The sequence below is a fragment of the Aythya fuligula genome, chromosome W (assembly GCF_009819795.1).
Source record: "Aythya fuligula isolate bAytFul2 chromosome W, bAytFul2.pri, whole genome shotgun sequence".
NCBI classification, from domain to species: domain Eukaryota; kingdom Metazoa; phylum Chordata; class Aves; order Anseriformes; family Anatidae; genus Aythya; species Aythya fuligula.
In genome coordinates, this window is record NC_045594.1 from 8,154,558 (window position 1) to 8,180,684 (window position 26,127).

The 26,127-nt window shown below is 40.9% G+C and overlaps 1 protein-coding gene across 1 annotated transcript in view; it reads left to right on the top strand.

The window, feature by feature from the left end:
• Nucleotides 1-18,434, top strand: part of LOC116501285 (very low-density lipoprotein receptor-like) — a 56,549-nt gene extending 38,115 nt beyond the window's left edge. The window contains exon 3 of the mRNA XM_032206803.1: nt 18,298-18,434. Coding sequence (XP_032062694.1) covers nt 18,298-18,434 — 137 coding nt within the window. The remainder of the gene's footprint in view (nt 1-18,297) is intronic.
• The last annotated feature ends 7,693 nt before the right edge of the window (nt 18,435-26,127 follow it).

Genomic DNA, 26,127 nt, shown 5'->3' on the forward strand with positions numbered 1-26,127 from the left:
ATAAATCTCAAAACTGGACACTGGAATTCATTATAAAGATACAACAAACGGAAGAATTGGCAACAACCAGCTCTCGCAATTAAGAAACATGCCAATTCAGCAGAATCCTGACCAAAGGTGAAAAGTACACTGTGAGGAAGACTCGGGGTCTTCCTCCCAGAGACCCCTGCCCACGTCCCAAAGACCCCTGCCCACAATTCTTGGAAGGCTCTACGCAGGCGCAAGGTGCCAAAAGGCTAATTAGCATGAGAAGCGAGGGAAGGCGGGGATAGATAATGCATATGTATAGGTGCTTGTAGAATATTGATAGATTGATTGTATAAATTCAAGACTGCTTTTTGCTTTGGGTATGCACAATAGGTGGAGAGATCCCCCGTGCATCCAGCGCTGCAATAAAGAATATACCACTTAAAGGAATTTCGGCTTCGATCTTTGAATCAACCTCCCAAGGAGGTGTAACCGTTAAAATATGTGGTTTATCTTTTATTGTCAGGACAGTAGAAGACAGTTGTGAAGGAAGCTACTAACAAGCTATTCAACTTTCTGGGAAAACAGGGCTTGGGACTACTGAAAAATAAACTACAATATGTAGAAGGAGAAGTATTTAAGGCATCTAATGTCTGAGGGAAAAGGAAGAATAAATCCAGAGAGTGAAGCCAGGGATAGAAGAATGGAGGCTTGTTTAATCACATTAAAATAGATGTTGCTGAGTGTCTTTGCTTACTACTGTGCAAATTAACCAAAACAAGGAGTCTCGGGGCTCCTCACGGGGGGGGGGGGGGGCTTTTGTTTTTTTGTTTCCTGACAAAAGTGGGGATCCTGTCTCAAAAACTAGCTGAGAGTGACCTTGTGGTTTGGACAAGATCAAGGAGCAGCTGAGTCCGTATAAAGGCAGGGGGACGACTAGTGGTGATGAAGAGGAGTTATTGGACTTCATCCCCATGACCCCCCGACAACCACCACCAGAAGGCACTGCGCAGGCACAGATAGGAGGAGTTTATGGAAGTGACCTCTGGGAGCTAATTTTAATATGAAGTAGGGATAGGTTATGTATATGTATAGGCATATAGGGAAACTTCATGCATATGTAACTCTTCACTGCATATAACCAAAGCAAGTTGCCACGTTGGAGAAGGAGGGGGAAAAAAAAAGCTGCATGGAAGCACAGAGAGAAAGGGCGGGGGGGGGGGGGGGAAGGGAAGGTTATTTTCTACTTCCCATCAAGGAGCAATGTTCAGCCACGTCCTGGGAAGCAAGGCCTCAAAACACATAACAGTTGTTCAGGAGGACAGCCCCCTCCCCCATGAGAGCCCCCCTTTTTATTGCTGAGTGTGACATCAGGTGTTATGGAATATCCCTTTGGTTGGTTTAGGTCAGCTGCCCTGGCGACGTCCCCTCCCCATCACTTGCCCACCCCCAGCCTACTGACTCTTGGGGGCTTGGAGGGAGTCCTGATGCTGTGCCAGCATTATGCAGCAATAGACAACACTGGAGTGATACCAATGCTGTTCTATCTATGAGTACATAGCACAGCACTGTATGGGCTGCTGCAGGGAAAGTTAACTCCATTCCAGACAAACCCATCACAGAAGACAACAGAAATAAATAGAACCAATGAAGCATTGACTATGCATAAAAGTCATCTAAATGATATTAGTCAGTATTACAAGCTTCGCATAGACAGAAGAATCCCTATAGTAGATGCTCATGTGATCATCTCTTCAGGGGAGGTCTAACTCCATTAGTTTGATTTATACCCCAAAGCAAAAAGAATTGATTCCTTCCAAAACATTTGTACATTTACTTGTTCAGTTGGTGACTTTTATGAAGTCCTACAATGGATTAGTTTAAAGCAGAAGTTGAAATTTGAAAACCACTTCTAGCAAGCATTAAATGCCTTCCTCACTTCATGCACCATTGAATGCTTCTTTTATTTTGCTTTAGTGTGCTATAAGACAAAATAAAGATACACACACCAAAATGTGACAGCCACTCTCATAAGTACCAGAAGCATTCTGAAGTAGCTTTGTTTTGCAAGGGGTTTCCTATTTAAGGAGCTTTTTGTCCCTCAAAATTCAAACTAGCTTATTATGAAAAGAAAACCATGACAACTGTCCATAAGAATAAAGCAAGAGTACATCTGACATAGACTGAACTTCTGAGAGTAACCATTACTGTTCCTAGGAGTCAGTTGCTGTGCAACTTAAAAGGGTATGTGGTACTTTCAGACTAGGAAGCATTAATAAACCTGTAGTCCTCCTTATAAATCCGACCAACTTGCTTAAAGAGCTTAAAACTCCTCACAAAGAGTCACACATACCTACAGACATCTTTTTAAAAAGGGTTATACTAACAGATTTTAACACTATATGTAAATATTAAAGCAGACAAAAATAAAGCAGTACATATCTGCACTGCATTCTAACTGAACGCAAACAGAAGCTTTCCTCTAATTCATCGTTTAGAAGGACAATTTAAAAAAGTGTGAAACATTAACTCAGAGATTTGGTGTTTAAACAGTTAAAACAACTGCACATGTTCCATAGAGATATTTTATTGTACACTTTCAAGAACAGTATATCAGACTCCATATTTTGGACCATAAATCAACAATCTTAAAAAAAAAACAGATCATGACACTTCATTTTACTTTTTAATATCTAAACACATCCAGAAGATCTTCAAGTTGACTACAATGTTTTTGTTAGACTGGGTTCTTCTATATTTGTTAATCATTTTCAATCAAAAAAATCTGCAGGCCAAATTAGATATCTACAATTACCTACACAGGATCAGTGCTTTCAATGAAGTTTTTCACAAATCCACTGGAGAGGGGCTAAGAAATAGCACATAGAAGTAAACAATATGGCTTTTCTCCAAAGAGTTGTTGTATAGTAACAAAATTAATGACATCTATAGGAAATAGTAAGTCTGGCTTATGGATATGTTTAAAGAGCAAAAGCCGTATTACAATAGAGTACATTTGGCAATTGTCCAGCTGTCTATTGCCAAATTAAATACATAACACCTGAGCACTGCCTTTCCTTCAACAATAGGATAAGTTCTTATCTTTCCCAGATAATTATTCAGATGAAATCTGTGTTCAGATACCTCTACCTTTCCTTCAAATTAGATGGAGGGCAGTATCACAAACTATTTCCTTAGGAACACAAAAATAAAAAGATGTCACAAAAGTTATCAAAAAGGCTAAGATTAACTAGTCTATAAAATACCTAGTTTGTACACCTCAAAACATTTCATACTACTGTCATAGTACCTCTCAAAAAGAGGTAATAAAAATGAAGACTGCTCTGAAAGCAAAAAGTCAAGGGGGGTGACAAAATTCTTCCTAAGAAATCATTCATGAAGACAAACAGTTTTGCATCTGGTATTTTGTTTCTTCAGAATTCATAAGCTTGCAATGTCCTTTCTAAAGCAAAACCAGACCTTTTCTTGCCTACATTAGGTTAATGGGTTTATAAGACAAACCATCATCTCTTGCCTCAACACTGTACTTTTAGGATTTAGCCTTGTAAAAAAAAAAAAAAAAATGCAGTGGCAACTAATGGATTCCAGAATCAAGCAATTATTTCCATCAACTAATTCATGCAAAAAAATACACAAACTAATAAGCACAGTCTTTGCTACTTTAAATTACTTTAAAGGACAGATCACTGCAACATTAAAAGCTACCCTACTGACCATGGCCTCAAAAGTGATGGAAAATAGCCTAGAATCATGATATCAACACAGCTACAGTTAAAGATATCTAGATACAGTATGAAGTAAAAACACTTATTGAATTGTACTTAAAAATTACTGGTTATCTGAACTACATTGTACTGTCATGAATTTGTCAGATCTCGTTTCCACTGATATTGTATAGACTCACTTTAGAATAGAATAAATCTTGTGGTTAAAAATTAATGAGAACAAAGTAAATGACATCTTGTTATCTGTTGTCCTTCTGTTATGTTGAAGCATCTTGTTATTTGAAAACATCCCGTTATCTGTTAACCATCAGTCAGGCTGAGACTTGAGATAACTTGAGTCAACTGTCTTATGTCTTGTTAACTGAGACATCCTGTTATCTGCCGACCCTCAGTTAGGCCAAAAGCCAACTCAGCATTTCTACAGCTTGGAAAACAACTGATTAAGCAAAAGGTGAAAAGTGCATCATGAGGAAGTCCTACGGCCTTCCTCCCAAAGACCACTGCCCACATCCCAAAGACCCCGGCCCACAATTCTTGGAAGGCTTTGCGCAAGCGCAAGGACTGATAAGCTAATTAGCATATGAAGTGAGAGTAGGCGGGTTAGGTAATGAATATGTATAGGCGCTAATAGAATATTCATTGTTTCACTGTATAAATATGAGATAGCTTGTCACTTCGAACATGCACGATAGGCGGAAAGATCCCCCGTGCATCCAGCACTGCAATAAAGAATATACCACTTAAGGAAATTTCGGCTTCGATCTTTAAATCACCACTGAGGCAAATTCTTTTTCTGTGTTGCCCAAGGAAATACTAGAGACAGGAGGTACTTCAGCAAATAGCAGTTACAAAATACTCTAACTTGAGTTGTACCATAAGTAACCTTTTATTAGGTATTATAAGATAATCCCTTGAATGTAATTGAAGTAAACGAAACTTCTGCAGACAAACAGGTTTGTTTATGTAAAACAGGACAGAGCCTCAAGTTTGATGAGACAGCTTGGCTGAAGACAGATTTTTCACATAAAGAAATTCAACCAGAACCAGGCCCTACTGATATAAAACCTGCACCTGGGCCAGGGCAATTACAAGCACAAATACAGGCTGGGCAGAGAATGGATTGAAAGTAGTCCTGAAGAAAAAAAAAAACTGGGGGTATTGGTGGATGAGAAGCTCAACACGAGCCTGCAACGTGCACTTGCAGCCCAGAAAGCCAATTGTAACCTGGGCTACATCAAAAGAAGGGTAGCCAGCAGGTCTAGGGAGTTGATTCTCCCTCTCTACTCTGCTCTCATAAGACCCCACCCGGTGTACCATGTTCAGCTCTGGGGGCCCCAGCACAAGAAGGACATGGAAATATTAGAATGAGTTCAGAGGAGGGCCACGAGGACAATCAGGGGCTGGAGAGAACTGGGGTTGTTCAGCCTGGAGAAGAGAAGGCTCCAGGGAAACCTTAGAGCAGCCTCCCAGTACCTAAAGGAGGGCCTATAGGAAAGCTGGGGAAGGACTGGACTCTGTCAGTGAGTGGAGTGATAGGGCAAGGAGTAATGGTTTTAAAGTAAAAGAGGATAGATTTAGATTAGATATAAGAATGAAATTCTTTACTCAGAGTGGTGAGACACTGGAACAGGCTGCCCAGAGAAGTTGTGATGCCTGATCCCTGGAAGCGTTCACAGCCAGGTTGGATGAGGCTTTGAGCAACCTGGTCTAGTGGGAGGTGTCCCTGCCCATGACAAGGGGGTTGGAATTAGATGATCTTTAAGGTCCCTTCTGACCCAAGCCATTCTTTCTAAGACTCTATAAACCAGCACTCCTCTCTCCCCTCTTATGGAGGATCTCTCTCATCTGTGAGGCTAGCATGCTTCTACCATACAAGTTGTGCAAGTTGAATGCTCCCTTTAGTCTTTTCCACTCTAATTCTTTCTCCCTCACACCTCAGCATCAAACTTTAAGTAATTGATGCAAGTATGTAGATCAGGCTTTGACAAATACACACATGCTTATTCTTTCTAAAGAACTGTTTTACATGTACATGATAAAGATCTATCTGAAGTGAAAAAGATAATGCCATCTACACTTCAAAAATGTTTATGGTAAATTTAACATGGTAAAGGGTTATGGCACCAACAGAGGTGTTTAAATCAGCTTTCAGGTTGCTGTTGAGAAAGTGAGAAAAATAGATCCTGAACTGCTAAATAAACATTCTTTCTAGTCATTTACAGTTGACTAAAGAAGTCTTCCTCAAAATAGATTTTAAACATCAATTGTGTGTATGTTCAGATGAAGCCAGTAAAGTTCACCCTCCAAAATAAAACAGGAGATTAACAAAAGAGTAACTGTAGGGTATCCCTGCAGTTCAGTTGGATATACTTCAGATACAACTGATGTGCAATGCTTCCCAACGTTGCCACATCCAAACTATCTCAAGTGAACTGTGAAATGTTAAATCATGTGGAGGTGAAGCATCTAACAAGGAAAAGAACAGTGAATAGGAAACAATTCAGCAACAGGGAACTGAATTGAGGAGCTCAATCAAGACTGAAATTGAGCGTCAGCAAATACAGAAAACAGAATTGTAATATGTAGATTAACAGACAACACTATCAGCAATAGGCGGTGGGAAGCAAAACAGGTCAGAAACATAAATTGCAAAAACAAAAGACGACGTTGATAAAACAGAAGATTTAAAGACTGATATTTAGTTTAACTCCTTTTCTAGAAACAAAATGAACAAGATATTTAAAGGATGTTATCTTCCACCACTGTCTGAATACAAAAAATCCCTTTCGAAATCTAGCATTTTGTCTTCCACAGACTTGTGTCTGTTTGTTTAAAAAAAAAAAAAAAAAAAACACAGAAGATCTAGAAAACTTTTTTTTTCTTAATACAATGTTACTTTATAGTTAGGTCAAAATTTCAGTCTTAGTTGAGAAAAGGTTTACTTCAAGAAGACCAATAATAGGATAAAAATACCTGTTTTGTGCCAGTTTGTAAGAGGCAACTAATAAAATGGAATTGAACATTAGAGAGATAAACTAGAGCAAATCTAAGGAAAGCAATTATACAGGAAACACCCATGGGATTTATGTTAAGAATCAATGAAAAACACTGGCTAAGGGTCTGTGAAGGATTAGATACCCACACAGTACTAATGTTTTTCTTCTTTTAAGTTAATTTACAAATAGGTTAAAAGCCACAACAGTTCTGTTACTATGTAGAAAAGCAATGACACCTTCATTAGTTAACAGAAAGACACTATAATAGGTACATTTGTTGTAAGAAGGGATTGTCTTCCTAAGACAACATAAGCTAGGGTTAATCAACTATAAGACTGTTTAAGAACATCTACTGAGAGAATACAACCTGATACAGGAACTAAATGACAACAAGAAACCATGCATACCAACTAGCAAGTTTGGACCACCTTAATTAAGAAAACATATGCACATAGATGGTTATTATTCCTATAGAGCTTTTCATTAAAGCCTTCTTTTGCTCTTCAGGAACAAATGTTTCTAAGAAAATAAGACAAAGACACAGCATTGGGTGCTCTAAATACACGTAATTCTTCTGATTTTACTGAAAACTTAGTGGTTTCTATACTATCAGATTAAATTCTACAAGTAGTATGAACTAGAGAATTCAAGAAGGTTTGAATCAGTTCATGAAAGATAACGCAGTCAAGTATTCCATTTAGAACAAGTATGTTTATAAATAATGTGAAAATATCAATGAGAACAGAAAGTTGGGAACTCAGAAGCACGATTAGAGTTAAATTCTAAAGCTTGCAACCCAACAGATTGGTTTACAGAAACGACAGCTAATTACAGTGAAGAATTTCATATAGCACCCATTAGCCTCTCAACCTCCACTATTAACCACTAATCACACCTTCAAGCCAATTTTAAATGATCTCTAATCCCTCTGCTGTGTTACCCACTGGCCTTCCCTATCAATACACAAAATATTCTGGAACATTACAAGCACCACAGCATCTCAGATCACAACTTCCAATAAAACAGATAAATTCCCTTCATAATAAACAACCACAGAACAATGTGCATCATTTTCGGAAAAAGTGGAAGTTATACTTATTCCCATATTATAAAATGGGTGAGAAGAAAGGTGGAGGACATGAAAGAATTCGAGCTGTCTTCCACCCCCACCCCCCCCAATAGCAGAGCCCAAAGGAGCAACCCCTGCACAGATGCTGCAAGGAAAGAGAAGATAAAGGTTAGAGTAAAAGGAAAGAAGAAAAAAGGGAGAAAAAGACAAACCGTTATGCAAATGCGTGCATAACAGCTACATTCACCTGAACTGCGGAAGGTTGTTCTTGCTGGTAGCGGCTGTTCTTGTAGGTGACGATTAGGAAGGAAATGGAAAACAGCAGAAGAGCAGCTGTTGTTGATGAGTAATAGTCACCAAGGCTACAGTGACTATGGCGCTTGATTCACAAGGCAACAGTTGCTATAACTCACAAAAGAGAGAGAGAGCAAGCGAGAGAGGAGGAAGCAGTGACCCAGCCTAAGCTACCCGGAAGAGGCAGAGCCTTTCTTATGACGGACAGCTTCTAGGACCGGAGGGGAGGGGGTGCGGTTTCCTTAACGGGGAAGGAAAATAAGGTTGGCAGGGACGTACTAATTCCTCCGCCTCCCTAAAGGCATAAGATGGCACTTTCTATTCCCAACAAATGAAATAGCAGTACTATGACAATGGACAATCCCTGGATGTAAGTCACACTACATTAGAGAGGCTAGGGAAGAAAGATGATGGCTGGTGGCAGTGGCTGATTGTTCAAAAGGATAGCAACCGCCAAGCTGAAACCCGAGTGGGAGGGAGGAGAGAAAGGGGGTGTGGTCATATCTACATATCTATCTCCCGAGTGGATCACTCTTACTGACATCCTGATGTCACATCCGATTAGCAACCAAGAGAAAGTTTTTTTGCTTGTTTGTGTTTTTGTTTGCTTGTTTGTTTTTGTGCAGGGATCTCTGTTCAGGGGATTACTTTGCTTTTCCACCATTCTTGTTTCCTGCCACTCAGAAGCAATTGCAGAGTAAGCAGGAACTTGTTTTGTGCTCACTGTTTGTCACCTTTCTACTAATTTTTCCATCAGAAAATGGCAGGGAAGAGCTGCTGATAGATGGGGTATTTGTGGCCAGCAGGGAGGTGATTCTCCCCCTTCTCCCCCTCTATTCTACCCTTGTGAGGCCACACCTAGAGTACTGCATCTAGGTCTGAGGCCCCCAGCACAAGAAGAAACTGAACCTGTTAGAGCAGGTCCAGAGGAGGGCCACAAAGATGATCCGAGGGCTGGAACACCTCTCCTGTGAAGATGGGCTAAGAGATCTGGGCATGTTCAGCCTGGAGAAGAGAAGGCTCCGGAGCCACCTCATTATGGCATTTCAGTACTTAAAGGGGGCTTTTAAAAAAGATGGAGTGTAACTCTTTGCTCAGTCGGATAATGATAGGACAAGGGGGAATGGTTTTAAACTAAAAGAGGTGGCATTTAGATGAAAGGTTAGGAGGAAAGGGGAGACCTTGTAGTGACTTTCCAGTACCTAAAGGGGGCCTACAGGAAAGCTGGGGAGGGACTCTTTGTCAGGAAGTGGAGTGATAGGACAAGGGGGAATGGCTCTGAACTAAAAAGGGTAGATTTAGATTAGACATTAGGAAGAAGTTCTTTACTTTAAGGGTGGTGAGGCACTGGAATGGGTTGCCCAGAAATGTAGTGATGCCCCATCCCTGGAAGTGCTTAAGGTCAGGCTGGACAGGGCTTTGAGCAACCCAGTCTAGTGGGAGGTGTCCCTGCCAACGGTAAGAGGGTTGGAATTACAGAATCACAGAATTTCTAGGTTGGAAGAGACCTCAAGATCATCGAGTCCAACCTCTGACCTAACGCTAACAGTCCCCACTAAACCATATCCCTAAGCTCTACATCTCAATTAGATGATCTTTAAGGTCCTTTCCAACCCAAACCATTCTATGATTCTATAAAAACATTTTGATAGGACAGAAAAGGAAGGGAAAATAATAAACGAATATACAAAAGAAGTAAGGCACAACACAGTTGCTCACCACGCACTGACCGATGCCTAGCCAGACCCTGAGCGTCTTCTGCTCCCCCCAGCCAACTCCACACATATTAATTTTTCAGCTTGACATCATATGGTATAGAATATCCCTTTGGTCCATTTGGGTCAGCTGTCCTGGTTGTGTCCCCTCCCAGCTTCTTGTGCACCCCCAGCCTCCTTGCTGGCAGGGCAGCACAAGAAGCAGAAAAGTCCTTACCTCTGTGTAAGTACTGCTCTGCAACAACTGAAACATTGGTCTGTGTGTGTAGGAATGGGTTAAAAGTGGAAAATTGGTGAGGACAATAGGTTGAGAAGGGAAGATTGGTGAGCATGATTATAAATACACTCAAGTGACATTGCAGCTGGGATGGACTAAAGTCTGGAGAGTAGTAATGCAGGAAAACATACATGTATATCTATTGCTTTTTATGCTCTGTGTGTTTGACAAGTGGAACATCTTTGTATAGACTTGGAGTTGCCCTATCAGACATACTTGAGCTCCCTGCCTTGGTATGAAGAAGATCAAAGCACAGTGAAGATCAAAGCATGGTGGTAAACTACACCTGTGTGAACCCTTGATAAACAGGTGTAAACAACAGGTCAGCAATCCTCTAGCATGGACCGAGTTCAGCAGTGCCTGTGTCCCCATTTGTGTGCCTCTGCCTGAGTGTTGCTTGCTTCAGAGATCCCCTATTGGCAAGGCAATGAAAATAAATGTACCTTGTGTTTCAGCCATGGGTCTGTGGTTGTTCCTGCTGCCTGCGCTGACTCGCACATTTGGCATAGTCGGCAGGATCCAGGAACAGTTATGCCATGGCTAGCAAAAAAGTCAGAGGCTGGGGAGGCTGTGGTGGCGACTCCCCACATTCTGGGATGGCCCAGTACTGAGTGCTGAACCCCTGTGTCTGCTTTCCTAGCTATGATGGCTCCGCTGGAAGCATAGCCTGAGCTAGTTGACAGGGCAGTGGTTACCCCCTAGACAACTGAGATGGCTATGTGAGGATTGCCATGGAAAGTGGCATCAGAGTCTTCTTGCAAGCTGGCAGTGAGATTGGGATGGCTATTAGCTACTGGGTTTAGAGCTCTTGACTGTGAATTTGTAACATTATGTAGTAAAGCGAGAGAGTTGGAAGAGGAGGTCAGGACTTTACAAGATGCAAAGGTGATTGTGCAAGAAGTAAGTACTGCTCAAGCAGAGCTGTGCTATGAGCAGCAGTGCACTGTAGAACAGCTGGTGGTGCATATTGCTAACGAACAAAGGCGCAGATATGGGAAAAGTGGGGGTTCGCCTTCCCAAGTTCATACTCTTACTATTTAACCTTCATGGGATCCCAGGAAATGGGATAGAAATATCTGGAGTGAGTCTTCAGACTCTGAGATTGAATTTGAGCTAGACTTAGAAGGTAGGGAGGTGGTAGAAGCACAACATACAAATGAAGGGGCAGCAGGAGCTGGCAGATGAAGGGGTATAGATGACACACGCTTATACCCCAAAAGAGTTAAGGGAATTTTTAGAAGTGTGTCAGCAAAGCAGTGGGGAAGGTGTATTGGCATGGGTTTTGTGAGCTTGGGATAGTGGTGATGCATCTATCCATTTATTAATGGATGAAAAAGATCTATTAAGCCCTATAGCTGGTGATGATCAGATACAAAGAGGATATGCTCAATTACAAAATACCAGAGATCCCGATGGGCAGGTTATTATTGAACGTAAACTATATCAGTGGTTGTGTGCAGCAATTTTAATAGCATATGCAGATCCTGTCGAATTAGCATCATCCCTCAGAAATTGATATACAATGGAAGAAGTTATTAATTTAGTGCAGCAGATGGGGATGGCTCATGCGTTAAATTACAGAATCCAATCCAGATAGGGTAGCAGTAACAAGAAGTATCAAAATGCAGCTTTTGAGAGGGATGCCTGCTTCACTGAAACCTTTGATTATACCAACAGTCTTGAGTGCTACTGGTAATGTAGGCACCCTAGCAAATATCTAGAGGGAAATTTGGGATCTAACTTCAGGAGGATCTGTGCAGGTGGTAAATAAAGGAAAGCCAGCAAAACCAAAAGGAGTTGCATCATGGGTAACAAGGAAACAGACGTGGAATGATCTTGTGCAAGCTGGTATCCCACAATCAGAAATAGATGGGATCACAACATGTTTCACCAATAGCAAAAGTTAGCACCCATGTGGAGAAAAAAAAAATTCCCCCTCCACCCTGCCTGCCACCTCAAGGCAAGGCCCTACCTGGCTGTTGTGGTCTCAGGTGAGACTGTGTGACGTGTGATTGAGACGTGATTGAGACATACTTTTGTACAAAGCGAGTGTGGAGTCCTGATCTGCAGTTCCGTAGCTACGTGAGGGGTGTGGCCAGAAACAGATGAAGTGTGAGATAAGAGAGAGAAAGGAAGAGTCTCGGGAAATTTGGTGTACAGTACCCCTTGCACGGGGAAGTGCTTGGCAGTACACCAGGGAATCTGGTAAACTCATAGGTGTGTGGTACCCCTTGCATGGTAAAGTGCTTGGCAGTACACCCCTATTTTCCAGAATTGGAACGTTAGTGTGTGGTATCCTGTAGGAGGGAAAATTCTGTAGCAGCACACTGACAAGGGCTAGGAAAAATGGGAAAATGTGGATTCCAGGGGACAGAGAGATATCCCTGGGGGAGTGCCTACTGACAGTTCTTCCTGAAGAATGATAAGAAATTGGAAAAATAATCCCAAAATTAGAGATTATAAAAGGAAAAAAAGAAAAAAAAAGTTAAATATTGTGTATCAGTCTGGATAAAAGAACCAATTAAGGAAACAGCAGTATTTTAGCCAAAATAAGGGTCTGATGAAAATTCAGGCTTTAAGTTTATATGTAAACAATAAGATTCCTTTTTTGGAGAAGGAGCCAAATTATGCTCCCTATCATCCTAATATTGCACTGGTGGCAGCAGCAATTGCTCCAGGAAGGGAGACAGGGACTGCAATTAACACTGTCAACACTGTCCCTAGAGAAGGAGCATACTCTAGGCTCTGGCAAGAATTAGAACAAGGTAGAAGATATATTGAGAATTTCGCCTTCCCTGATACTAACAGTACTAACACTGTATCTTCTTAGGTGAACCCCTCCCACCTCTTCCTTACCAGCAGAGAGATTAGGAGTTTTAAGAAGGAGATTAAGTCTTTAATTAAGGACCCCATCAGGCTAGCTGAACAATTAGACCAGTTCCTAGGGCCTAACTTATACTCTTGGGGGGAAATTATGTCTGTACTAAGTATGTTGTTTACAGGGGGAGAAATGGGAATGATCAGGAGGAGAGCTGCTATACAAGAATGGGAAAGAGCTCATCCTCCAGGACCAGGGGTAATACCGGCAGGGCAGAAATACCCACTTGCCGACCCTGGCTGGAATAATAATAATGCGCAACACAGAAATCAAATGAGAGACTTGGAGTCAGAATGAGAAAGTACTCGTGGATGAATCCCGAGGACCCAGTATCCCAAGGACTCTTAAAAGTTCATTTTGTGATTAAAGCCTGGAAAGATACTCAGAAAAAGCTTCAGAAGGTGGGGGGATGTAGTGAACAGTCACTGGGGGGCCCTCCTGCAGGAGGCCCTGAAGGTGTATGTCAGGAGGGGAGATGAGAAGGAAAAGCAGAGAGTGAAACTAATGGTATTGACAGTGTAGCAAGTAGTGAGGCAGAAAGAGGAAGAAAATCTTCAGGGGGAGTCAGGGCCAGAATGGAAAGGAGAGGAAGATAGATGAAGGAATGGCAGGCAAGGAAAGCTACCTGTGTTGTGGCCTGAATCCTAGCAGGGACAGGCTTTGATAAGATGTTTTAAGTGTGGTCAGGCTGGCCACTTCAAATAGGAGTATCCAGCGTGGAAGAAGGAGGAGAGAGAGCTGTTATACATTTAGAATCTGGGAGTCGGGGCTTCTCAGAAAGCTACTCCCACTAACAGCCCCTGATAAATGAAAAAGGGCTCAAGGGTTAAGACAAGGACATGGGGATCACTCTACAATTATTGTTGCGGGCAAAACAGACTTAGCATAGGAAGATTAATAAAATTTATTACCTATTGCTGATAGGCTGTGACTCATGGAAAGCTGACTCCACAATCAGTAAGATTGTAAAGTAGGTATGTTTATTCAGCGCTGGGCAGCACGGGGGGTAGTCCCACCAAAGTCGTGCACCTCTAACACGGCAACTTTCTTTGGTTATATGCAGTAAATATTTACATATGCACAAGGTTTCCCAGTATGCCTATACATATTCATAACCTGCCCCCGCTTAGTATTAAAATTAGCTCCAAGAAGTCATTTCCATAAACTCCTCCCCTCTGCGCTTGCACAGTGCCTTCTGGTGGTGGAGGCTGAGGGTCGTGAGGATGAAGTAAGATGTCTTGATCAGGGTCGAACTTTTCACCTTGTCTCCTTGAGCATGCTCTCTGAGCCCTTGGTCACAATCTGGGCCATAAGGTTGGTTTGGTCCGGTTGTCCGGGACTGAGGGGCTCCTGTTATCTCGAGGCCTTGCATGTTTGACATTCTTTATCTTGTCCTTTTAAGAACAGTTCTCCTTATCTCTGAGCCCTTGGTCACAGTCCGAACCATGAGGTTGTTTTGATCTGGTTCTTGGGGTCCGAGGGGCTCCTGTTATCTGGAGGTCTAAGCGCAGCACAGGCACAGTACATCGCAAATGTAGCACATATTCATTCTTAATCAATCGCTCTCTAATTTCTAATTCCATGTTTCAGGGTCAGGCCGACAAATAGGGCCCTCTGTTCCCCTGAGAAGAGAGTCACCTACAACAATCACCCTTCTTTCTGTCTTGGTGGAGGCAGTCCTGAGGCGTGGAGTCGACTTCCTTGCCCTAGGCATCAGTTGCATTGGTGAAGCTCATATAATCATCTACACCAGAAAACAAACAAACAAAAAATTAGTTTAATCATTTTCACTTCTGGGTGACTCAGTTCCTGGTGCCCCAATGTGTGTTCATACTTCATGTTATAGTGATAAGATAATCAGAAAGATGGAAAAGCTTCTAAATAAAATAAAAAAAAAAATCCTAATTGAAGCTGGATCTTTCAGCTTAGAAAATGAGTTAAGGTAAAAAAAAAAAAAAAAAAAAAAAAAGACAGAGTGAGTGGAAAGGATGTGTAAGTAAAGAGTATCTATTATTACTTACAGTGGAAGAAGGAAGAGCCACAAAACTTTAAAATACAGCAAACATTGACCAAGAAACATGGAAATATTTCACTCATTCTATTCCCAGAATCTACTGAGAAATTTTGAGCTATTATTTGTTTAATTTATAAAATGAGCAAGGATTATTTATTATATCACTACTGGCAGAAAGAAAGTAATCACAACATGTTTTTCTGATCGTTTCTTAAGATATTTTTAAATTATTAATGGTTTCCAGCATGTATACTTGAGAAGAGGTTTATAGATATTCAGTTAAAAGAACCAGGCATGTTGAGAATTTTGAAACCTTGAGGGGGAAATTTTTAAAACAAATAAAAACTATTTCAGAAGAGAGTAAATTACTGAAATCAAACTTCAGTGAACCAGAAAACTGTATTCACCAACCATGTTAATGAAGAAGAAATATTCCTAACGGGTGGGTAGTACAACATAAGAATTTAACAACACTGAAGTGAGTTTAGGTTGCTGAAATTCACCAGTTCCTTTGGTTACCACACATTATATTTAATCTTTCATTTTTAACTTCCACTAGGGGAAAACAACAGTCATGCACAATAACAACTGGACATGTTTACAGGAAAAAAACAAACAAACAAACAAACATCTCTTTCTCCTTAGTGTAAGGAATGTTCCAGAAATTCCTGTCAATAGAGGGCTTGAAGGGTATCAGAGGTATCTGAGTCTCAGATACCTCTATCAGAGACCTTGAGTCTCTGATATCTAGGGGGGTTTCAGAATAACTGCTAACTATTGTGACTATTGCATGGGATGCTGCGCAAGTCTCTGAAATCTGGCCAAGATGGACAAAGGAGAAGGACAAGGACAGAGCCTGGGAGGAAGAGTATGAGCCTTCGGCATGAGAGACCCCCGGAGGGAACACTGGAGACTGATACGCATGCGCCAGTGGGAGGGTTCGGATTCCAGGAACTAAATATAATAACCCTGCCTTTTCTAGAAGTAGTAATGAATATGTAGGAGCCTAGGAGCATAAAAACCAGATGCCTGATGTAACGTGTGTGTGTTGGAGGAGCCCAGACTCCCTGCGCACCCAGCGCTGTTTACTTGCCTTTTATTGACCCCATAAATAAATCTTATAAAGCTAAATTGACTCGGTATTTATAACAATTTGGTGACCCCGACATGATCCTCTTGGGTCCCGAGGCTGTGAACGGCTAAGGGAGGTGCCCCCACCCTTGTTTTGTTGTGGCCCTTTGCCGGGAGCAGTACGGAGCCCAGCAGGATTACGAACATAAGAGGCAAGTAAAGAACAAGGAGCTCTCCCCTCCTCTGGTTTAAACCCGTAATTCTGCGCACGAAGATCCGAATGAAGATTTATCATTTCGTGACTATGCTGTTCGGTTGGGTGTGTTCGGTTGTGTGCCTGTGTGTAAGGGTGTGATTGAGATGGAACTCAGTTCCGAAGTGAGTGCGGAGGTCTTCTAACCGCAGTTCCAATATTCTGCGAGGGACTCGGCTGGTGAAGGACCGAAGTGATCGTTCTAAGTATTTGTGGGTGGGATAACAGTCACAAGACACCTTTAGATACAGGCACAGACAGGAGTTTTGGAACTTTTTTTGTATAAAAAGAAGTTCCAGGAATGGGTCAGAGACAAAGCAGATCCTTAGTCTCGGGAGGTTTGAGGAGGGACCTCTGGTTTAAAAAGGGGGAAAAATTACCAGATATTCCACCTGCTAAAAAAAAAAAAAAAAAACTAAATTGAAAATTGAAATTGAAAAGCTAAATTGAAAAGCTAAATTGACTCGGAATTTATAACATTAGGAAGATGTTGTTACTTTGATGTACTTACATCCAAGCTGAGGTAGATGCTGTGCTTTCTTTTATACGTCTGAATATGGCAATTCAGTTCTGTTATATATACATATCATACATATTGCTTATTTACAGTAGTTGTGTTTCCTTAACACAAATACTGTGTCTGAGCATCTCTTTATCTTGAAGGACAACTACAATAAAATATTTCAATGTCTCAAATGCATTATTGATGAGAAAAAAGGTTTAACAAATACAAGTGCATTCTGAGAGATAACAATTTATGTGAATATTGGACAAAATGCTCTATTCAGTTTTTACCCAGGATTACAGAAAACATTGCATGTTTGCTGCAGGACCTTGTCAAGTATCAACAAGAATGAGGCTGTTCCAGGAGTGAGGACAAGGCAGAAACAGTGGGGTCCCACAGCACAGGCGGGGCTGCAGCCCCGCAGCCTGCAGGCATGGCTGGCATGGGGATGGTGACAGGTCCTATCGACAGCTCCATGATCATGAGGTAATGAGTCAGGCTGAATCTTCAAGAGGACCAGGGAAGATTGCTGGGGCTTTCCTGACCACAGGCAGGGTGTGTCACCGTGTTCTCAGTTTTTATAACTGATATGAACAAACAGCTATAATTGCAACAACTCACACTGGAGACAGTCTGAGGATGCTGCCATCTCATCTTGGCTCTAGAAGAACGAATATAGAGAAATTATATGAGTTATGAGATGTAATAATAGCGTAACATGGGTGTACGTGCCACTGACTCAAGTGGGAATTTTTGATAGAGAATGACAGAGAGCACACAATCACAGGACATGCAAACCTAAAATACAGTTTCATGTGTTCTTTCTTATTTTTTCTGCGTGAGAATGTAGACAGACTAAAACATTATCTTTGGCAATCTTAACCAAAAAATGGCCAAATGATTGTTTAGCCATACTTAAAAAATAAAATGCTATTATTTTCTTTTCGTAAAAAAAAACAACAAAAACAAACAAAAAAAGTAAACCATAATATACTGTTATGATAACTATGGGAAAGAGCAAAAAGTAAGAGCAATTACTATTTTTAAAAAAGGTTGGTCAGCTTTGGGATGGAGGTCCTGTTTTCCAAGTATATTTTCAAAATACCATTTTCCATTAGATGGTTCAAAAATTAAACAAGTGTGGGAGGGCCTTTGGATGTCAGTTAATATTTTCACATCGATAGAGGAGTTTAATTCATTATTATTTGTGCTTAAGGACCCTAAAAGAGAAATGTAATTCCTCCTCCATATAGTTCACAAATAAAGTTCAGTCATAACTCCTTTGATTAAAACTGTCCTGGTACACCCTACTAGAGGTGAGTGGTAGCACTGTGGTTTGTATCCTGTTGGGCCAGTCAACATGGTTTTGGAGTTCACGATGAGGACTTAACTCTGCAAATGTTGAAAATGTCAGAAAGCTTATTCTAATTACTGCAACTAAGAGTCTTAAGAAGATTCAGAAATGTTGAATGCCCTATAACTGGATACAAACCGTTGATCTAACCTATCCAGATCCCTTTGCAGAGATCTCCTACTCTCAAGCAATCAACACTCTTGCCCAACTCAGTGACATCTTCAAAATTACCGAGGATGCGCTCAATCCCTCCATCCCGATTATTGATAAAAATGTTAAAAAGAACTTGTCCTGAGACTGAGTCATGAGGGACAGTACTGGTGACAAGCTGTGATCTGGACTGAGGTCCAGGCTGTTATGAAACACTCTGTTGATATACAAAATGAATGGAAGCAAAAGAGGATTGAACAGCAACATTTAGCTCAGTCATATACTTTTAGAATGAAATATTTTACAGAGTAATGATTTTGAGTTCAAATTTCAAAAGTGTATACAGACAAGATTTTATTAAAAATAGATCTGGTTATCAGTCCTGAACTGAAACCAACTGAAAATAAACTAGCAAATTCAGATCTGAGATTTTTTTTTCTCTCTGAAGAGGGATGTTTTTATCTGCGGATAGTCTCTGACCTTTTAAATTAACTAAAACTAATGAAGTTCTAGCTGTGTAGGATTCAATGGTGACACTGCTTTCAATAATGTATGATTGCAGTCAGAAACTTTATCCGAAGAGGAATAAAATGTAAATTTGTGTTATATGTTTTTTTTTCTAATAACTTAATCTAGGCAATTTTCAGTCTTTAAAATGTCAGTTCAGTGCTTGGAATTGTCTTTGAATTTTAAAATATAAAATGTCAGACCCTGAGAATGGAGTAACTGCAGCAAAATGTTATTACAATGTGCAAAATCCTCCTGAGAAAAGAATGGAATTAAACTTTTATAGAAAATAAGTAACATGATACGGAAAAGATGTATAACAGAAAGACGCATTCCTTTCTTTGATGTAAGGTTAGAAAATGGGAAAGCAGTATGAGAATGCTTTTTCTCGTTGAACAGCAACGACAACATTTCTGCTTAATCTGAACAAATGATATGTTTATAGCACTGCAGCTTAGCTAAACTCTGCTAATACTTCTTGTCCTTTCCTTTTTGAGGGTCTCACAAAGCTGGTGCTTTCTCCCTTCATCATACAAGAGCACTGGTGCTCCAGCTCTCTGATCATCTCTGTAGCCCTTATCTGCACCCATTCTAACAGATCAGCATCCTTTTTGTGCTGGGACCCCCGACCCTCTTTTGTAATTTAAGTTTGGTAGAAACTCCTGTGTGGATTTCCTAAACTAAAAATACATTTGATTTTTGAAACTTATCATAGTTTGCCTATGTGATTATAATCAAATCTGATATTCTGCCAATAAGATTTTCTACAAAGTTGTTTTCTGTGCCCATTTTGGTATTGAGTATCCATTTTGACTGTCTGTTTTCTGAAATTTTGCCAGGCTGTACTGTTTTCTTAATTAATACTGTAAATATTATGACCACAGATCTGCTCCATAAATGAGGGGTTAAATCATTTTTACTTATGCTGGTGTAATACATAACTGTCGTGGTTTAACCCGACTGGCAGCTAAACACCACACAGCCGTTCGCTCACCCTCCCCCCTCCCTCTCTGGGACGGGGGAGAGAAATGGAAAGTGAAGCCCGTGAGTTGAGATAAAGACAGTTTAATAAGACAGGAAAATAATAATAACAACAATAATAATAACAATAATAATAATAACAATGATGATGATAATAGTACTACTACTAATAATGTGTACAAACAAGTGATGCACAATGCAATTGCTCACCACCCGCTGACCGATGCCCAGCCTAGCCCCGAGCAGTTCGGCCCCCCCCTCCCCCGGCTAGCCACCCCTATATGTTGTCCAGCATGATGTCAGATGGTATGGAATACCCCTTTGGCTAGTTTGGGTCACCTGTCCCAGGTGTGTCCCCTCCCAGCTCTTGCTGCACCCCCAGCCTGCCCGTTGGCAGGACAGAGCAAGAAGCTGAGATGTCCTTGGCTTGGTGTAAGCACTGCTCTGCAACAATTAAAACATCGGGGTGTTATCAGCACTCTTCTCATCCTAAGCCAAAACATAGCATTCTACCAGCTACTAGGAAGAAAATTAACTCTGTCCTAACTAAAACCAGGACAATTAACTCAGGAACAAGTAGGAAAACTGATCCAATGAAAATGCTATGATTCCTTGTGGTGGTTTTACCCAGCTGGGTAGTTAAACTCCACCTCAACTGCTGTCTCATTCCTCAGGCCAAACAGACTCAGCCCAGGAAGATTAATATAATTTATTACCTATAACTAAAAAAATGTAACACTGAGAAACTAAGAGCAGGACTCCCCTGCTCCACCCCCCTGCCCCCCAGCCCTTTCCATCCTTATCTATGTACTCACACCAAGTGGCATAGGAAAACACCACTGACCTTGGGGTCTACAGGGCTGGTGCTCTCTATATTTTCTCACTCCTCTCTCATAGCTGTTGCATGGCATTTCTTATTCTTTCTTAAATCTGCTCTCCCAGAGGCACAACCAGCATTGCTCATGGCTTGGCTCTGGCCAGCGGCAGGTCCCTTTTGGAGCAGCTGGAACTGGCTCTGCTCTGACATGGGGCAGCTGCTGAACTCTTCTCACAGAGGCTACCCCTGTAGCCTAGCCCCCCTGCTGCCAAAACCTTGCCATGTAAACCTAATACAGTTTTCAGGAGCACCAAAGAGTTTCTGTCTCCAAAAAGCTTCATTCTATATAGATCCATGCAGCCCAGGTGTCCAAGTTTGCCAGAACTTGCTAACGTATTACTTGTCGGCCAAATAACTATTTTGAGCATAGGGAAAGCAAAACGGGAGAAAATTTGTGTCTATTTTTAAATTAATTTTAATTTATAAAATTACCACTGAATCATCTCAAGTTTCTGCTCCAGGGAAATCTGAAATTTTTCACAGTAATAGCTTCTTTTATTGTTTCTAACAATGCTGATGTCCTATGCATACAAGTAATTCCATCAAGTTGTTTTAATTTCTTCTGTGACCAACAAATCTAGAAACATCAAGGTTTCCTTGGAGAACAAATGGCCACACTATTGTGTGGGACCCAGGAAAGGTAGGTAGAGCAAACACAGAAAGGAAAGGCTGTAAGCAGAGATATGGAAAAAAGGGAAAAGTTTCATCTTCCCTGCAATAAGCATGCAGCAAAAATAAAAAATAAAATAAAATAAAATAAACTATGATCAGGTTTCTACCTGAATTGAGTTATTAACCTTAGCAACCAGAAGTACCAGAATCAGACTTCAGATAAATAGAGCAATGTATCTGTAAACATGCAACCAGAGCCTCAGCTTTAAATTAATAGAAAAAGTCTTTACTATATAAATTCTTTTACTGTAAACTCATTGCTAAGCCTTTATCATTTAATCCCATGTTTTACATTAGGAATGGAAGTTAACATTATTTTTAGGATTATTTGGCCTTTTATTCTACTTTATCACCATAGACCCCTTCATTCCTCCTCCATTTCCCACTTAATGAACTCCATTATTCAATTCTGAGTTTTCTACTTCATTGCTGCTTTTCTCTTGCCAGTGATGCAATCAGAAAGTATACTAATGTGCACAAGAATCTTTCACAGTTGCTCTTAAAGCAAACTGTTCATCTCAAAAATACAGGCAGAGATACTGCCAGAATTATGGTCTGTTATAGACAGAAAAGAAAGGAAGAAGGGAAGGATAAGGGGGGGGGGGGGAGAGAGAGAGAGAGAAGGGAGAGGGAGAGAGATAGAGAAAAAGAGAGAAAGAGGAAAAGAAAGAGAAAGAGGGAAAGAAAGTCCTCCACTCTGTGACTAATCTATTTTTCAGGAAGGGGTCTGGAAGTATCTTTTCTATATGCAAAATTTTAAAATGCTGCCACCACTAATGTTGTTTTACAGTGGATTTGGCTTTCACCTCATCTTGCATCAGTCCACTATCTCCTTTCCTTAATTCTAATCCTAGAATTTTAGTATTCTTTCAAAATCTTTTAGATTCTTTCAAAATCTATTGGAATGCATGTTCAGTGAGGGAAGCTCAATTTCAGAGCTGGTTGCTGACAACCTTGTGTTTGACTTGCAGCTAAAAGCCTGATTTGCTGTTCATTGAAGAGCCACATCATTCCATCAGAAGCTGATGGTTTCTCTACTCTCCTATCTTGGTTTTAGTGACCCTATCTGTGTACTGTGGGCTAATGCAAGCTCTGACAGATGTGACACCAGCTGACTGATGCAAATTTTTACAGGTCACCTAAAAGCCCATCCTGCTTTCGTCAGTTTTCCTCTAGGTTTGTATCTTCTCCCTAAACCTATGTATGACAGCAAGTAATATTTATGGACAATGGCATCTGAGTTGACAAAAAAAATAATAAAGAATAATTTCTTCATACTGTCATTAATATTCCTCCTCAGTACCACCTACCATTTCCTGTTGTCCCTTTTCAGGTAGGTTAAGCTGGTTCTGTCCTACAGTTAGCAGCAGCTGTGAGCAATAGAGGCTTCTGAAGGTCACATTTAATATACACAAAATTAATTCTGTGGTGTGGTACACTTGCATTGAGTTTATTGGCGAGGTTTTTTGCTGGAGGGCTGCAGGGGTGGCCTCTGTGAGGAGTCCAGAAGTGGCCCCATGTCAGAAAAAAGCTAGCTCCTGATGGCTCCAAAAGGAACCTGCTGCTAGCCAGAGCTGGGCCACTGAGTGATATTGGTTGCACCTCTGTGATAGCATATTTAAGAAAGAAAAAAAATAATGCTGTGTAACAGCAGCTGGGAGAGTGAGGAACAGCCGTTTAGCCCCCAAGGGCAGTGCAGCAGGAGGGCAGGAGGTGCTCCAGGCACACATCAGCAGTTCCCCTGTGGAGAGGCCCCTGGAGGAGCAGGCTGTCCCCCTGCAGCCCATGTGTCCCACATGGAGCAGATTTCCGCGCTGCAGCCCGTGGAGGAGCCCCCGGTGGAGCAGGTGGATGTGGCCTGGAGGAGGCTGCGGCCCATGGAGAGCCCCCCGCAGGAGCAGGCCCCGGGCCAGAGCTGCAGCCCATGGAGAGGAGCCCACGCAAGAGCAGGGGGTCTGGGGGGGGCTGCCGCCCACCCGTGCTGGAGCAGTGTGCTCCTGGGGAATGGATGGACCCCGTGGTACGGAGCCATGTGGGAGCAGTTCTTGAAGAGCTGCTGCTTGTCGGCAGGATCAGTTCAGGAGGGACGGCATCCTGTGGGAGGGACACCACGTGGAGCAGGGTCAGAGAGTGACCATGAAGGAGTGGCAGAGATGAAGCATCATGGGCTGACCACAGCCTCCATTCCCCGTTCATCTACACTGCTTGAGGGGAGGACAATGAAGAAGGTGGTTGGGGGACAGGTGTTTTCAGTCTGCTTTCAGTTCTCACTGTTCTAGTGTTATCAGTAGGCAATAAATTATATTAATCTCCTTTATGCTGAGTCTGGATTTCTCCTGATGGTAATTGGTGTGTGACCTCCCTGTCCTTATGTCTTCCCATGAGCTTTTTTTCATTTTATTCTCTCCCCCTGTCCTTCTGAGAAGGGACAGAGAAAGTAGCATAGTGATGTTGAGCTACCTCCAGGTGTTAAACCACCACAACTTGCATGGACAATGAAGGAGAGACAGGAGGAAGAGATTGGAGGAAGAGATGCGTGCAAGTCACGCTCTGTTTTCCAAATGCTAAAAACATTAACCTTCACTTTTTGCTCTTCCTGGTCATTGGTGCACTGAACAAGTAGATCACCTAAGTAATCATGACAGTCTCTTATGAAGTCCTCAACTGGCTTCTGTTCTTCAAGGAGAGACTACACTTCCTGAAATTTTTGTGTAAAAGAAAAAAAAAAAAAAAGATGCAACCACCTTACCTTACCTGCAATAATACCTGCCCCAGGGAATAAAAAAAATGCATAAGTGGTACTTCAGTTTTCTTGAACTGTGAAGATTGCGAAGTCTCATTCAATTGCTTCATCTGCCTTCTAACTTTACAAAAGGCCAAGCCTTCTTAATGGAAAAGACCAGATCTTGATTCTACTGATAAAAGTTCTGTCCTGTTGCCTCTCCTCAGTCTCTTTTTTAGCTACACTCTTTTGTGCGTTAAGTCTTCCGACTCAGAAGCTTTCAGCCTTTTTTTCTCTAAACTAGATCTTAATGTTACTTTTGAGTTCAAGATTCTTTCAAGCAAGTGTTGCTTTTTGTCCACAGTCAGGACATTACCTTTTCTTTCAAAGTTTCCTTTTTATGGACCGAGGCAGCGAATATATCATGAATTTTCCTAAAATAGATTCCAATGTCAAAGATTACAAGGAACGTAAAATTATCTCCTTAAATAGCTGCAACATCACCAACCCAATGATTTCAGTTCCAGTTCTGCAGAATATAGCTTCTAAATACCTAGAAAGAATGAGCCTTTTTTGTTGTTGTTGTTTGTTTAAAATTAAGTATTAAAATAATTGCTTTTATATATGTATATGCATATCTTTGTATATATACATATATTCATGCCAGAAAATTCCAGCTGTGAATTTCTTCACATTTATAGACAAGTTTCCCCACCTCCTATGCTAAAGCAATAGGAGAATTGGCCATCACGTATTGCAGTTTCCTCTGAACAGGTACAAACTTTTCATAGAAACTAGAATATCACACCCAGTAAGTAGTGAATTGCTGATAAAACCCAGACAACAAATAGCTGTGGGAATATAAATAAAGAACATACTGGAGTCAGAGTACAAAGAGTTTTCAAGAAATGGAGTGTCTACCTCCATTGTTAGATATTATACCCAAGTCTCTTCTTTAAAAAGTTTACATTTTAGTATCACTCTTATGTTTTTGTTTGACTAAAGTTCAAATGGATGTGCTATACAATGGGAAGGAAAAAAAAAAAAAAAAAAGAAAAAAGAAAAAAAAAGGATTAGGAAGGGGAAAGGGAAGAGGAAAGTGAAGCCTGAAAAATAGTTCTTAAACATTGCTTTCTTTCTGTAGATTAGCTTTGTGCTGAAGCTGACAGTTTAAGTGAAAGAAGTCAAGTCTTTAATATGCTTCTGCTCCCAGCAGGCTTTTGACACTTCTTTTAACCTAGAAGTTTATGTACATACTGCGTCACTCATATGACGTGTAAGAGCCATGTTTGTGGCTATGGCTCTTACAATTATATTTTTTACTGGTGTGAAGTCAGCAGCAATTTTCAGCTGGTATAGCATTCTTTATATTAGCTGTGCCTACAGGCTCTATTCAACTGTAGCTTCCCTGTTTTATTAAATGCATCCTTATTTACATGTACAAAACTATATGCAAATTCTTACAAAAGAATAAAATAAAATCAAAGCTCCATGAAACTGAAAAAGTTTAAAACTTAATAACTTATCAAGTAGAACAACAACGCATTAGCTGTTGTTAAGAAGCCAGAGGCTCTGTGCAAAGCAATAGTAAATAATGAAGTCCTAAATTAACCTTTAACTGTACACTTCCTTTTTTCCTGCTCTAATAAGCAACGGAGAACTGGCTTTCTACAGCTTCACCTCTCAATTTTCTTTTATCCTTCCATTGATAATTAAAAGAAAGAAAGAAAGAAAGAAAGAAAGAAAGAAAGAAAGAAAGAAAGAAAGAAAGAAAGAAAGAAAGAAAGAAAAGAAAGAAAGAAAGAAAGAAAATAGATAAAAGAAAAAATAGATAAAATAATAATAAAAATCAAGAACCTTTGGAAGTCATCGTGTCCAACCCACCTGCTCAAACAGGTAGACCTGGAACAGGTTGCCCAGATGTGTTTTGAATATTTGCAAGGAGGGAGATTCCACAGCTTTTCTGGGAAAACTGTTCTGGTGTTCAGTCACCCACACAGTGAAGTGTCTCCTGATGTTCAGACATAATCTCCCATGTTTCTGTTTTTTCCCTTTGCCTCTTGGTCTGTGATTGAACAC